Below are 14,099 nucleotides of genomic sequence, written 5' to 3'. Positions count from 1 at the left end.
AGCAGGCCCAGGCACGCAGGGTCACACTTCACATGTGGAACTTGTGAGGAAGCTCTGTGCCACCACTGAGGGCAGAGAATGGCTCACGAGATTAAAACCGTGATTAATATTAAGTGTTTTACTCACAGAGAACCCAGCCGTTACCCCCCTCAGCAGCCCCATTGCCTTCGCTCGAGCCATTGATATCCTGCAAGCAAACAGACCTTGCATGACACTGCAAGCTAAAGAAACTGGTTCAATGCCCTACTCACAGGAGTCAGGTTTACCGGCTCGGGCTCCAACTTGGGGAGCTGCGCTGGAGTACAATGGCTCTCGCCAGGGAGTGGTTTCCTAGGCCGACGATTGCCATTACCGAACGAGCCACTAACCCCCGAGGGACGCACAGCTCAGAGTGCACATCAGCACGGCTCTCTAAAACGAGCCCCAATAGGTGCTCGATGCAAGCCCATCTGGATGTGCAAGCCAGCACAGACGACAGTGTCTGCAAAGCTCGCTGCAGGATTATTGCCACTCTGAAAAGCAAATGTTTGCTCACATGCAGAGAGGCAAATGCAAGACTCATGATGCCCCCACAAAAACAACCTCTGAGAATTTCTGGAAAAAAATCAGTAGATGAACATCCCCCAAAGGAACGTGTTACTAAGAGAAGTTAAAAGCCCTAGACTTGTGTTGGGCCCCACCAATCCCTCTAGCTCCAGCATGGGGTGGAGGGCACAGCAACATGTGTGCTAAGACCGCTGAATTAACGACTGATTACCGCAGCTCACTCGCGCTACAGAAATGCACGTGGAAGAGCTGGAGTATTTGTGGCAGAGGCGCCAGGCATCAGAATGTACTTCACTGGAATCAAGTTCCAAAGTGGAAATCAAAATAGTTTCCCTTCTGTGTCTTCATTCCTGTCTCTCTGTTGCTGCTCACTATAATTCCATAATTTCCTTATTTTGATTTGCTAAGAAACCAGATTCTCGGTGTGGTGGAGGGTGTGTTGCTCGCTACACACGATACCAAAAGAAAACTCCAGTGAACAGAAATAGCCCATAAAAGGGGCTGAAACTGCGACACCCTGAAGAAAGGGCTGAATCAGAAAATCAGCTCAGTTATGCTGCCCCGGGGAGCGGCAGGAAAAGAAGGTACCAAACGGTCGAACATGGTAGCTGTAGGCAAGCCCATCAGGTCAGCAGAGGGGGTCCCGCAACTGCTTGTGGGCGGATGTTAATGAGACCTAGAACCTCTCTCAGTGATGAATTGCGGCAGGTACAAAGCTGCAGCCTCAGGGTGAGTCCTGCAAAGGTCTCCGTGCCCTCAGCTCCCACTCACTCCTATGTTTCTCACTGACACACTTTTGGTAATTCAACGATATGCTATTGCAGATCACAACTTCCTCCTCATTGCTGGCTGCCACTGACAAGAATCATATTTTGCCCCTGATCTTCAGAAATAGCAGGGAGCGCATTTGTACTCGGGCTGCAAGAAGAGAGAAACAAGGCAAGTTTTGTTTCTGTCAGCCTGAGAAAGTAATTAGCAATTTCTAGATCTGGTAAGAAAAGCTTTAAAATAATATTATTGTTCCTAGCTGTAGACTCTGATTTGCATATTTACTATCCTGACTACAAATGTGACAACCTCGAAGACATTAGCAAATATATGACATAAGGATTTTCTTAACAATAGCAAAGCCTAATTATACTAAACAACACACGTTATTTGCAAACTTCCTAGCTGAAGTCAGTTACGAGCCGGATTTGTATAGGACTTCCATTAGCGCTGAGAGAACGTGTATTGTTAGAAATAATACACTGATTACAGTAAAATGAAGAGCCAAATTCTGCCCTTTGACACACACCAATGGCTCCAGCTGACGTCTACGGGAGTTCCATGCATGCAATTTCATCTCAAAGAATGTCTAGCGAGGGGGAAGTGTGTGTTTCAAAAACAAAGTAAATAACTGTGATGATGAGAATATGTTCTTCATAAATGTGTTAGTCTCTGATAGAAATGCCAGAGCCTAAAGCATTATAAAGTCCCTAAGAACCAAGGTATTCTGTTTTGCTTCCCTGATATTAAAGAGCTTCATCCACTTTCTTAACTTATTTTTACCACGTTCTGTGCTCAGATCACTGTACAATTTCAAGAATGAATCACACTAACAAAGTAACAATCTGGGAATAATTATATTAACAATTTTCTGTAATACAGCTTTGCAAATGTCTACTCACTCACTTGCCCGTGGCAAGTAGCTATTTTTGATGGGTAAGCCACATACTCTGTTTTTTCAATCATGATAAAAGGCAGGCACGTAGGTTTTGAGTGGAAGTTAGTAAATTTCCACTACAATTTTGCAAGGCTGCTATAATACGTCCTTAGCTCTTTGGAAAATAATCCTATCTCTTGAAAAGATATTGCAAGTATCATACTGTACATGCTACATTTTATTATAAGATGGGTTATTTCTACAGATCCTCTGTTAGACTGCATAACTTGCTATAAATAATACCTTCTAATTATAAAGTATTTTGCAAGTGCAGTAAATGTCCCATAAAAACAATGGCAAATGTATATTTTCTTTGTATCTGTTTGTATAACGAAAAAATATTTTTCTAAATACATGCAGTAGCAAATGGTGTTTAGTTTGCAAATCTATTTTGAAAACATTTGTTCATTTCTTCCAGAGAGTAAACATCCTTGTTCCTCCAACACCAGCATTTTCACAATCATGAATTACCTTTATTTGTCATAACACCTTCAGATGCCAAGGTCCCAGCCAAATCTCCTTAATTGTGTTAGTCAGATCAATGGGGCAAGGTGCAACGCTCTAAGCAATTTCAGACATATCAAAAACAAAAACCAAACAAACCAAAAACCACCAAACACCCTCTATTTCGTTTGAGAAGTATCAGTCTAGCCAAAATAATTCCAGAGACTCAAAAACAAATGCAGGTTAAACAAAAAACACGATCAAATATCTGCCTCAAAAGAATCCTGAATTTAAAGAAAAAAATCTAGAAATTAGCCAACAATTTGCTTTAATAAGGCAAGTAGGATTTTGCCGATTAGTACGCAGAATACAAACACTACAAAGAATTTTATTTAAAACCAAAGTCAGCTAGTTCTCACCTAAAATGATCTGCCCTCTTATCTCCTCTGTTTTGCTCCTTCATCTCATAGACTTAGCACAGCCACTATCAGCAGATACCTTACCTTTAATTTCCAACTATCGGGCTAGTTTTACCCAATTTCTCACCGAGAAAAACACAAACGAACCCTCCCCCCCCATTTCCCAAACGTTACCAATGTTGCTGCAATGCCGGTTGTTGGGAACCAACTTCTACACGGGTCACGGTTACATTTTTTAAATGTCTTAATTCAGAGACCACTGCCAGCTTTCCAGGAGATTCCCATACTATAATTGTTTTTTCAAAATGCATTTTAATTAATAGATTTTGACGTCTGATCCCAGCACTGTAGAGTTTCAAGGTCCTGTCCTACAAATAGATTTTATCACAGTTAGTTGCCTGCTGATTATATTTCAAGTCAGCTACAGAGGTAGAGTCATTACTGCTCTCCGTTACACCAGTATAAATCCTGAGCAACTTCACTAACTTCAGAATTTGGCCTCTAGCTAACTCGGATGTCAGGTTTACCCAATGCATAACTAACCTTTTCCTCTGTGTCAGAAAAAGAAGCACACGTGTAGTCTATTTCATAGCAAACAAGAGGAGTCAAACTTTGCTTTGAGAATGTAGCAGGACAAGAAAGCCTTTATACCTCACCACACCATCCCAGAGAGTAATACATGGTTTGTTTTCCTTTACTGGAAATCACTACATAATTCATTGCTTTTATTTTATCCTATTTGATAAACAGCATGATCTATCAAATCAGAGGAGGAAGATGTAAGGATACAAAACAGCTTATTCTGCAGACACCTTTTTGGGGGTTAGTGTAACTACCGAATGGAAGCCACCGTAACAAGCTTTTTATTGTCATTCCTAAGGGGTAAAAAAACCCAACCTACTTGTGACTTGATTTCCTCTATACGATGCTCTAATTCAGCCCACACAGCACAAAAATCACTAATAAAATTGTGAACCATCTCCGAGAGCTGGGCAGATATTTACAAGCCTGCAAAATGACCATGAAAACTTAACAGCACAAGATTTTGAGGCGCAAAATCTCCTTGCCTGCCCTTTAGAATGATAATGAAAAAGAATATTTTACTAGCTCCCGAAATCCCTTCCTCTGGCAAATCAGCAGACGAGAGTGTGTGTGTGTGTGCGTGCGCGCGCGTGTGTGTGGGGTACAGATGCATATTTCACACACATTACACAGAGAGAGTCCATTTATATATATATAAAAATATTTCACTGCACCTACTGAGGGCCCAATCCTCACTCCTTGTGTATTCACAATTCCTGCCACATACACGGTAGGTGTGCCGGGAATGCAGGGGTAAGCTCAATTAATATACCGGATACTTCACATTCAAACAGAAGGAAAATATTAAGTACAATAATGTGCTTCACCTTGTTATAACACAAGGTATGGTAAGCAATGAAAAGCAAACACTTTCTAGACAAAAATTCATAAAACCATATCTTGTAACGAAAACTACTCTTCACTTAAAATTTGAATCACAATTATAGAATGTAAAAAATATCTTTTTCTCCTGGACATTTCTCCTCTGCTATCTTTATAAATCACTGAAGTATTTAATTATTACTAACTATCTCTTTATATGTCAAGTTCCCATGGCAGCAAGCATTTTAAGCTTCATAAATCTTTATATGCTGATTGATGTGGAGATGAATATGGACAGGTTACACAGCTGGAATGGAAATAAACCAATAACAGAATTAGTCTGAGAAAACACAATAGGATTTCTATTTTTTGCCATGGCTGTGCTACATTATTTATTGTTGAAATAATGTCATATATATTTTGACCTGCTTCAAATTTGGGGCAAAAAACTCTCAAATGATTTCTTAATTTATATCAACAATATACTCTGAAGAATAATATTTTCACAGTGGATAGTCCATTATATTGGTTATTCTTCTGTATGTAATTTCTAAGGTTTAAATGGTTAATTATCAAATACTCCTCATCGCACATAACCCAAACCCACATTACATAAAGATCTTCTTTCCCATTTTCTGCCTCGGTTTAGTATAATTACTATGTTGTTGTTATTAATTTAAGGCTCAACAAAAGTTTCGATGATATTTTAAAAGACAGAATTATCCCCTCTTATTTGTAAAGCCGGTTGAACATTTCCTACAAAATATCCTGTGGACCAAAACATAGTCTCCTCCTTGGCTGCACAGTCCGTGGAATTACCTTCTCTGTAACCTTTGCTACATGTTACATCGGGATGAATTCCTGCTGACACAGCAGCAAGTTGAGGTTTTTCTGCCTGGTCTCTGGCTAGTCAGGTGACGTCATTGGGAGAAAGAACAGTAACACTTCCTAAAATCTCCGGATGCCTGATGCCTTTGTTTCAGGCAGTTATAGGAATGGAATTGTTTGGCCGTATTGTTAAAAACTAGCTTTGCAAAATGTTTTTAATGTGGCCAATGAATCAGATATATGGGAATGTTTAGCTTTTCAGCAAAAGTACCAGCACATTTGAAACATTTTTTAGCATTTTACTGCATATCATAAATAAATCATTATCCGATATTCTAGGCATATGCATATGCAGCTTCTGATCGCTGAGCTTAACTCAATATTTATGATGTTTCTTAATCGCAACCTAACAAGGAGTAGGTCCAATCTACCACAAGAGGTAGATTAAATAGACTGGAGTGATATTGCTCTGCCAAATTTTAGCATGTTCAGATTCTGAAAATGTGTACTGAGGAGTCCACAAATTAAAAGAACGTGAAACTGAAAACAAACAGCTCCTTCCTGTTAGTAAATGGCTAGAATCCCTACTACACATAACTGAATCTGAGAGCCCAAGTCACATCTTGTACCCTAAATTTTGTCTCCGTATCACAAACTGCTCTCAGGCTATAAATATATTTTCCTCTCTGAGGAAGAAAATAACATTTACAAAAATGGAAACCATTTGCTAACAAGCAGCTTTGTTTTGCTTTCAATTTAAAAAAATATTTTAACTGGAAAATACTGGTTTGACTGTCTCACTCACTAGGGAGAATTTTTAGAATCCTGAAAAGCTAAAATTTAGTCCCAGTGATATCCCGTTGCACTTCTTTGGCCTCTTTGGCATGCACTGCCCTCGCTTGTTGATATCACATCAAAAATCAGCATGATCCGTGACAAAGGAAGGCCCAGAGATCAAAAACAGCATTAATAAATCCATGCCAGAAATAGATGGCAATGTTTCATTTCCAGGATCCAATAAAAATGCTAATACAATGCTTAATGTGTCCTGGTACTTCTGAAAAAAATGTTAATATTTTCCTTTCTTTCCCTAAACAAAATGCAAAACCAATTATTGAAAATTAAGGAATATTAACTAATGTGGGCAGTCTTAACGCCATTTACATCTGTATTCCTTTGCTAAACGAATTCCTTTACTACCTTTATTTTCAAAGCTACAATCAGAGTAAGCTTTGTTCATATATACAGCAACAAAGCTGAAACAACCAATCTCTTAGCATTCAAACAGGATATACAATTACAGAACACTACCAAACAGCAAGAAATAAGACAATGTTTATGTAACCCTGAGCATTTCAATCACAGCAAAGCAGAAAAATATAACCACAATTAAATAAATGGAGGAAAGCACTATGCTGTTTATAATTACCAATGGTTTTGTAGCAGAAAATACTGCCGTAAATATTACTATTTGTAATTGCATTCAAGCAAAAACCTGCACTGGATTTTACCATGGCAAGTGCTGAAACATTGGTTTGGGTTTTTCGTGTTTATTATTGACAAGTATTCATTTGCTCTGTTCCTGCATGCCAGCAGCAGAACTGATTTTTTCCAAGCTCAAAGTATTGCCTTTGGGCCCAATCCTGTCACCCTTCCTTCGGCAAAGCTCACACTGAAGTCAACAAAATACAGGACTATGTAGCACTTTAAAGACTAACAAGATGGTTTATTAGATGATGAGCTAGTCTTTAAAGTGCTACATAGTCCTGTATTTTGTTTCAGCTACACCAGACTAACACGGCTACATCTGTATCACTATTCTACACTGAAGTCAACAGTTTTGTTTGAGTTAGGCTAGCGGGCTCTCAGAGTGCTGCTGTGCATTAAACGACTTGCAACCCAATGCACCCCCTTCCCCAACAGTAAGGGATGATTTTTTTGCAAAATAAATATTGAATATCAAAATATCGTCTGTTCGATCCACTTTGCGCAAATATTTATAGACTTGACCATATGACCGAGTTGCCGAAATACACAAACACACAGAGATGTAGCCCGGTAACGCAGTGGAAATCTCCATGTAATACACTGCATTCATCATGCACCTTTGACCACTTCATTCTGCACCCTAGCCACTAATCCATCTCCCTTCGGATTTATTCTAACATTCCAAACCCAGGAACAGCTGCAAACAGCCACCATTTTTATTTAAAAAGAAAAAAAAAAACCTCAACCCACCAGAAAAAAAAAAGTTTCCTCCTTCCCCCCAAACCCCAAATTACAGAGGACAGGCAATAATAATTCCGGACCCCGTGAAAGGATTAAGGACTGATATCTGACCCTTCGGGAGCTTGCTTTCTTTGGAAACAAGAGAGTCCAGGTTTCCAAATATACACACAGCGCTTGATTATAGTCCTGGGAGTTCTGGAGAAATCTGGCCTTTCAATTACGTTACTACATACAGAGAAGCTATTTGCAGTAATTTTTGCTAATTAATAAAATGTTGAAAATATGTTTTCCTCCTTCTGAGCCATGTATATACAGGGGATTTAGAGGAACATGAACATCTAACTTTATTGATACTGTTCTTCATATCCCTCAACCTGCAATTTTTTTTATTTAAAAAAAGCATCTCCAAATAACGTGTGACTATCCATCATGCCACGTTCTGGCGGGATGCAAAGGTTTGTAGCTGCATGCATTTGAGATGACGGCACAACTCACTCACGGCTTCACCACACATGGGCAATGCAGCCCTCCATACTCTTGCTGATAAAATCTGTGTTCACACCACATGACCAAGGAGAAGTGCAAAGTTATTTTTACACTTTAATTAAGAAGAATTACTAATAACCAAAGATTTCCAACAGCCTAAAACACAGCTGCCAGGAGAAAAATGTGAACAAGAGCAGTTTCGTTTCACCAGCTTTATCTTTCAGATTTAAAAAAAATTCAGGGAAAAATTAATTTTGATTTGCCGTGTCTCCCCCCCCCCCTCATTATTAGCTACTTCTGCTGTCAGTCCTTGGGGGCACACACAGCAGGCTACCATGTAATGTCACACTAGGTGCTGGGCTTCAACAAAGGCTAACATGGTGATATCTTTTTATTGCTAGTCAGCCTGGACACCCTATTTCCCCCTATACAATTAGAAAGCCTTTGATAATATCCAAAATTCTAAAGAGGATTTATTTCTAGTCTAACAAAGAAATTTTTTCACAAAGGGACAGCCCATTGTTTTGCTTTCTTCTTGTCTATAGTTTGCAAAATGGTTATTTTACACAAGCTGCAAAGGGAGTCGTCTCCTGCTTGCTGTTCCTAATGTTTTTACATTTCAAAGAATGTTGTGGTGGTATCCAAATGAGTATTTTGAATTTAGAAATAAAGAAGATACTTCTCAAGATGTTTTTATAGTCAAGATGTTTCCTGGGTCTGACATATCTATGAAACTAAATTCGCTGTAACTGTTACAAATGGGAAGATGTGAAAATGTAAATACTTGTCCAAACGAAACCCACCAAAAGGAAGCAGTGCAGTCCAGTAAACTAGCGTGTTTCACGTTGCAGTATTGGGGTCTGCTGAAGCTTTTTTAATAACACATGGGTTAAGGCTGCAGTAGGAAATTACACTTCTATTGTAACAGCTAACTAGGGGGACATCTCCCCGGGCCATTCATACAAGAGTTAGAACCCGACAATATTTATACTCAGCATGTCATGTTAGCATTTACTCCAAGTTTCCATGGAGATGGATTTTCATGCTGTAGCTATGAAATGCACATTGTTGCCACTAAGCCACTTCAGGCCTCTCTGAAAGCCGCTGAATGCCTGACAAAAGTTGATGCAAACCAATAGTTGTTGTTCTTTGTTTGTTGCCAGACTTCTAGCAGAGCCACATTATGTCCTAGTGATTGAAGTGCCCATGTTCACCCCCCTCCCCACACAAAAAGGGCCCTAAATTTTAGTGACAAGCATGAAGGGGCTTTTGCAGCGGCGGCCCGGGCAGGAGCTCGGCCGGAGAAGGGCAGCGCTGCTGGCGGCAGGCCGGGCTTCATTCCAAGCCTGACTTTTGGGACTAAAAAGTGGAAATAAAGTCCAGTCTCTCCGGAGGCGGGAGTCCGGGAGGGGGTGCGGGGAGAGGCCGACCCGGCCGGGGAGACGTGTCCAGAGCCGGCGGCCCGGCCCCGACTGAGGGCACAGAACCGGCCCGGCTGGGGCCCGGCGGAGGCTCTGCGGGGGGCCGGCGGGCAATGACCGGGCACCCGGAGCCAGGCTGGGTTTCCCCCGGGGCTGGGACGCTGCTCGGGGCCGGGCCCGCCGGGCTCAGCAGGTGGGCGCGCTGCGGGGCCTGCTGCGGGCTGGGGCGCGGGCGGTGCGTGGCCTGGGGGAGCCGCTTTGTGCCCCTCTAGCCAGGTGAGCAAAGGCGCTAAGCCCCGCACAGCCCGGCCGCAGGGATCCCCGGCCTGGCGCCTTTGCTCTGCGGGCAACACGGGCGCCGGCTTCACGCGGCGAGTTTTCGACATCTCGCCACAAAGGCCCATGAAACCCCCCTGGCGCCTCACCCACCGACCGGCTGCTCGGCTCGGGCCGGCGTGAAAAACTCCCTGCGCCTCCCCGCACCAGCAACCGCCCCTCGCCGGGCATCCGCTGCCTGGTTCCCGGCGGCGGGACCGGGCGCGCACTAGATGCCCAGGTCGGTTCTGCCGGACGCCCAGCGACGCCGCGCGGGGCATTTCACAGAGCGAGGAGTCAGCCGCGGAGCGGGCCGGGCCCGTCCATCCCGCACGAAGGACCGACGGGAGCCCGCATCAGACGGGGCGCTCGCCAAAACCCCGCCGCGCGCTACCAACAAGGCCTTAATGTAAACTCGCTCAAAGCACCCGCCCGGCTCCCTCTGCCAAGCGGGCAGCGCCGCTTCCCCGTCGGTGCGGGGCCAGGGCACGCGCCTCGCCCGCAAACCCGCAGCGCCTCCGCCTGCAGCCCGCGCGCCCTGCTCCCCGCGCAATTTGCGGGGTTCTCTTGGGGTTTCGTGTGCGAAGTTCGCTGGCGCAGGGCAGCAGAGCGGCGGCGCTGGGCCGCAGACAGGCGGGTCCGTGCCCTGCCCCGGGCCGGGCGGCCGCGCGGGTGCCGGGGCCGGCGAGGGTCTTACTGTTGGTAGTCCTGCTTGCAGTACAGCTTGCGGTCCCGGAAGTAGCAGCTGGTGGTGAGGGCTTGCTGGCACACGGCGCACTGCAAACACTCTTCGTGCCAGGAGGACTCGTTCACCCGCATCAGAAAGCGGTCCGAGATGGGCCGCTGGCAGCCCTCGCACACCGCCGGGCTCTGGCACTCGGACCCTGCGAAGCAGCAAGGGGACAAGGCGTGAGCCGCACGGCCCGGGCGAGCCCCGCAGCGGCGTCCTTGCCCGGCCGGTGCCTGCGGGATCGCCCCTTCCCCAGGCCCGGTCCCACCCCGCCGCGCCGCAAACTCCCCCCAGCGCGATTTCGTTGGCGCCGGGCAGCCTCGGCGCGCGGCCCCGCTCGCCCAACCCCGGCCGGGTCCCTGCCCGGGAGCGCGGGGCCGGGGCCCGTTCGTAGCCGCATTTCGGCGTCGGCCCCTGAACGCCGCGCGCCCTGCCCCAGCCGGAGCGCAGCCCCGAGCCCCGCTTGGCCGGGCCGGGCCGCGGCCACTCACCCAGCAACACGCCCAGGGTGGCCGGGCCCGAGCGCAGCGGGTGATCCTCCAGCTTGACGCCGTCCAGCATGGTGCCGCAGTCGGGCTGGCCGCGGCCGAAGCAGCGCTCCAGGGACTCGGGGCCCGCGGCGATATCCATGGGGCGGCCCGCGCGGGGCTCGCTCGGCGGCGTGGCTCGCTCAGCGCCGGGGCGGCGCGGGGCGCGGGGCGCGCTGCAGCGGGGAGGCGGGAGCCGCGGCTAGTGGGGTCGGGCGCGCATGGGGGGCGCCGCCGGGCGGAGACGCGGGACAGGGGCCGGTGCGGAGGCTGTTGCCCATCGGGTCAGGTCATGCTGCAGCCGGGGGCCCGGGGTCACCTGCCGGCGGGCGGGGCGGGGGCCGGGCCCTCGCGGGGCAGGCGGCAGAGCCAGGGCAGAGGCGGCGGGGCTCCCCGGGCGCGCTCCCCGTCACTGTGCCATGCCGCGTCCCGAGGAGCCGCGCCGTTTAGAGCTGGGGCTGCGGCGGAGGAACACACCCACCCGTGCAGCCGCCTCACCCCTCCTCAAACTTGCTGACATTTGAACTCCATTGGCGCGCCCCGTATCGCTGCGCCGCTGTGATCCGTCTCCTCGACGTCAAATAGTGCCGTCGCCCGAGCGAGCCCCCGCAGCCCCCCGCCGGCGGCCAGGTGCGGGTTGGCCCGAGCAGGGCAGCGCCAGTGCGGGGCTGCGCCCTCGGGAGAGGGGCCCCGCGGCTCCCCGCGCACCTGGAGGGCCGAGAGAAGCAGGAGCTGCCAGGAGCGTCCCACCCGCGTCAGCGGTCCCGCGCGGGCAGCGCCCCGGGCGCTCGCCCGTCCTGGGGTAGGTGGCTGCGCCCGCGGCTGGAGACCGGGCTGGGCTTCGCCCCGCGGGCTGCCCCGGCAGCACCGCGCAGGGCAGGCACCGGCTGCAGGAGCCTCTTCCCTCCACGCGTGTCCGGGACCGCGGACCTGCCCCCACCCCGCAGCCCGGCCCGCGCCCGGGCTCTCCCCGGAGCTGGCACAGCAGCGCCTGGGGCGCTGTTAACCGCGGGGCCTGCCGCTGCGGAGCCACGACGGTCCCGCGCTGGATGCTCCTGACCGCACGCAGGTGCCCTGCGCTGCTCTGGGCACGAAAGCTGCCGTCCTCTGGCAGCCGCCCCTCCCTTGCCCGCGGAGCGCAGCCGGGGCGGCCGCGGGCAGAGGACCGAGCCAGCTCCCGCGGGCAGTGGTCTGCCTGGCCTGGGCGCCCGGCGGCGGGGCTCGGTCCTGCGCTAACACAGCTGGGGAGCCTCAGGGCCTGGCGACGGGCCGCAGGCGAAGTGAGTCACTTTAGCGCCCGGGGAGCTGGGCGCGCTGCCGGTTGGTGGTGGGGAGCCGGGTTACAGGCTGCGGCCCGGGCGCGTCTGCACGGCCCAGGGTGTCCCTAGGGCAGCGGAGGGGGGTAAATTCCCGGCGGCCCTTCCTCGCCTGGAGCCCAGCCGGCCCTGGCTCCATTCGGGGCCGTCGCACGTCCCCCGCCCTGCTCGGCACGGCCGGTTTGGGGCCTTTATTCCCTTCGCGGGGCCTGCGGGCTGGACCCGCCGAGGTGCGGACCCGGGAGTGCGGGCCCCACGGGAGGGCTCTGAATCACAGGCCGTTTGCTGCTCCCCAGCAATGATGCTCCCGTGGGCCTGCCCCTTTCCTCTCCCGGACCCGCCAGCCCGGCCTCTCCCTGGCCAGCCGCGCACCTGGTAGGGCTGCTAACGTGGCTCGGAGGGGAAGAGGCCCGCGTGCTGGCCTGGCGGGTCCCCACAGCCTGATACTGCGGCGGGCATCGCCCCGCGCACGCCCCTTGAGCTGCAGCAGCTGGACGGGGCGTCCTGGACCGTGTGACGCTGGCCCCCGGTTAGCGCGCAGCGGCCGGGACACGCGAGGCCCGGGCTGGAGAGCCGCAGCCGCGGCCGTTTGCATTCGGCCTTCCCGGGCCTGGCCCGAGCCAGAGTTCCCGTAACTTCCTCCTAACCCTCCGCACGGGGCGGCGCAGCGGGAAGGGGAGTCGGCCCCAGGAATCGGGGCCATGGCGGGGCAGTGAACGGGGCAAGGGCCGCTCCCGGCCCGGCCCTCAGACCAGCTTCTGGGCGGCCACTAGCCCCGAACAATGAGCGCGCCGCACTCCAGCCAGGAGCCGAATCCGGGCCTGCGGGCCGAGCCCGGCCTTAGGCGCTCACGGCTCTGCGCCTCTCCTGAGGCCGCGCACACCGGGCCGGGCGGGGTCACATGCCCGTTGTGCCCACGGAGCCTTGTGCGTCTGGGGGTGCGCGCGTGTTGTGGGTGCGCCATTAACTCCCTGCTGTGTGTGTTGTGTGTGTGCCAGGAGACTCCCGCTCTTACTGGGGGTGCGCCATTAGCTGCCCGTCCCTCCGCATCGCCCAGTTCTGCTGTTTGCACCTCTCCGCCCCTTGCTCCCTTCATCGGAGGAAGTGGGGCGGTCCCGCTAGTCTGTAACAGAAAAGACTTAAAATCAGGGAACGATCCCGCAGCACCCTAGAGACTGCCAGCCCCCCCTTTCCTGCTGCGTGTGCGCACCCTGAGTGCCCGGCGTGTTTTGCTGTGTGCACCGCTAGCCTCCTGCTCTGCGCCCCCCCCCCTTCCTGCTCTGCGCCCCGTGTGAGTCTGTAACTTTCAGATGCTCCAGGACTACCTGGGTGTCTAGCGCTTCAGAGGGGGAGCCGAGTGAGTCTGTGACAGGAAAAACTCTAAAAACAACCAACGTCCAGCGGCACCTTGGAGACGAACAAAACATGTCGATGGGCTCGTGAGCTTTCGTGGGCACAGCCCGCTTCTTCCGATGACCGGAGTGTTGGCTGTCCAGCTCCAGGAATAAAGAAGAGAAGGGAGGAAAGAGGGAGGGAGGAGGAGAGGAAGAAAATTCTTCATCCTTTTTTCTCTTCTCTTTTTTTCCTCCTTCCCTTATTTATTCGTGGATCTGGACTTCTAGCACTGGAGTCATCGGAAGAAGCGGGCTGTGCCCACGAAAGCTCACGCTCCCATCGACGTGTTTTGTTCGTCTCCAAGGTGCTGCGGGACTGTTCCTCGATTTACAAG

General features: G+C 50.4%; 1 protein-coding gene and 1 long non-coding RNA gene across 6 annotated transcripts in view; one reads left to right on the top strand and one right to left on the bottom strand.

The window, feature by feature from the left end:
* LMX1B (LIM homeobox transcription factor 1 beta) overlaps positions 1-11,528 on the bottom strand; it is a 126,303-nt gene extending 114,775 nt beyond the window's left edge. For both annotated transcript variants that reach the window (XM_075905744.1, XM_075905743.1), the window contains exons 1-2: positions 11,019-11,528; positions 10,495-10,681 (exon numbers count right to left, since the gene is read on the bottom strand). In XM_075905744.1, the coding sequence (XP_075761859.1) occupies positions 10,495-10,681; positions 11,019-11,157 (326 nt within the window). In that variant the 5' untranslated portion in view covers positions 11,158-11,528. The remainder of the gene's footprint in view (positions 1-10,494; positions 10,682-11,018) is intronic.
* Positions 11,529-11,720: 192 nt separating this feature from the next.
* Positions 11,721-14,099, top strand: part of LOC102460128 (uncharacterized) — a 29,152-nt gene continuing 26,773 nt past the window's right edge. For all 4 annotated transcript variants that reach the window (XR_012897215.1, XR_012897214.1, XR_012897212.1 and 1 more), the window contains exon 1: positions 11,721-11,856. This is a non-coding gene — a long non-coding RNA (uncharacterized LOC102460128). The remainder of the gene's footprint in view (positions 11,857-14,099) is intronic.

The sequence above is a fragment of the Pelodiscus sinensis genome, chromosome 22 (genome assembly GCF_049634645.1).
Source record: "Pelodiscus sinensis isolate JC-2024 chromosome 22, ASM4963464v1, whole genome shotgun sequence".
In the NCBI taxonomy this organism is placed as follows: Eukaryota; Metazoa; Chordata; order Testudines; family Trionychidae; genus Pelodiscus; species Pelodiscus sinensis.
This window is presented reverse-complemented; position numbering and strand designations above follow the sequence as displayed.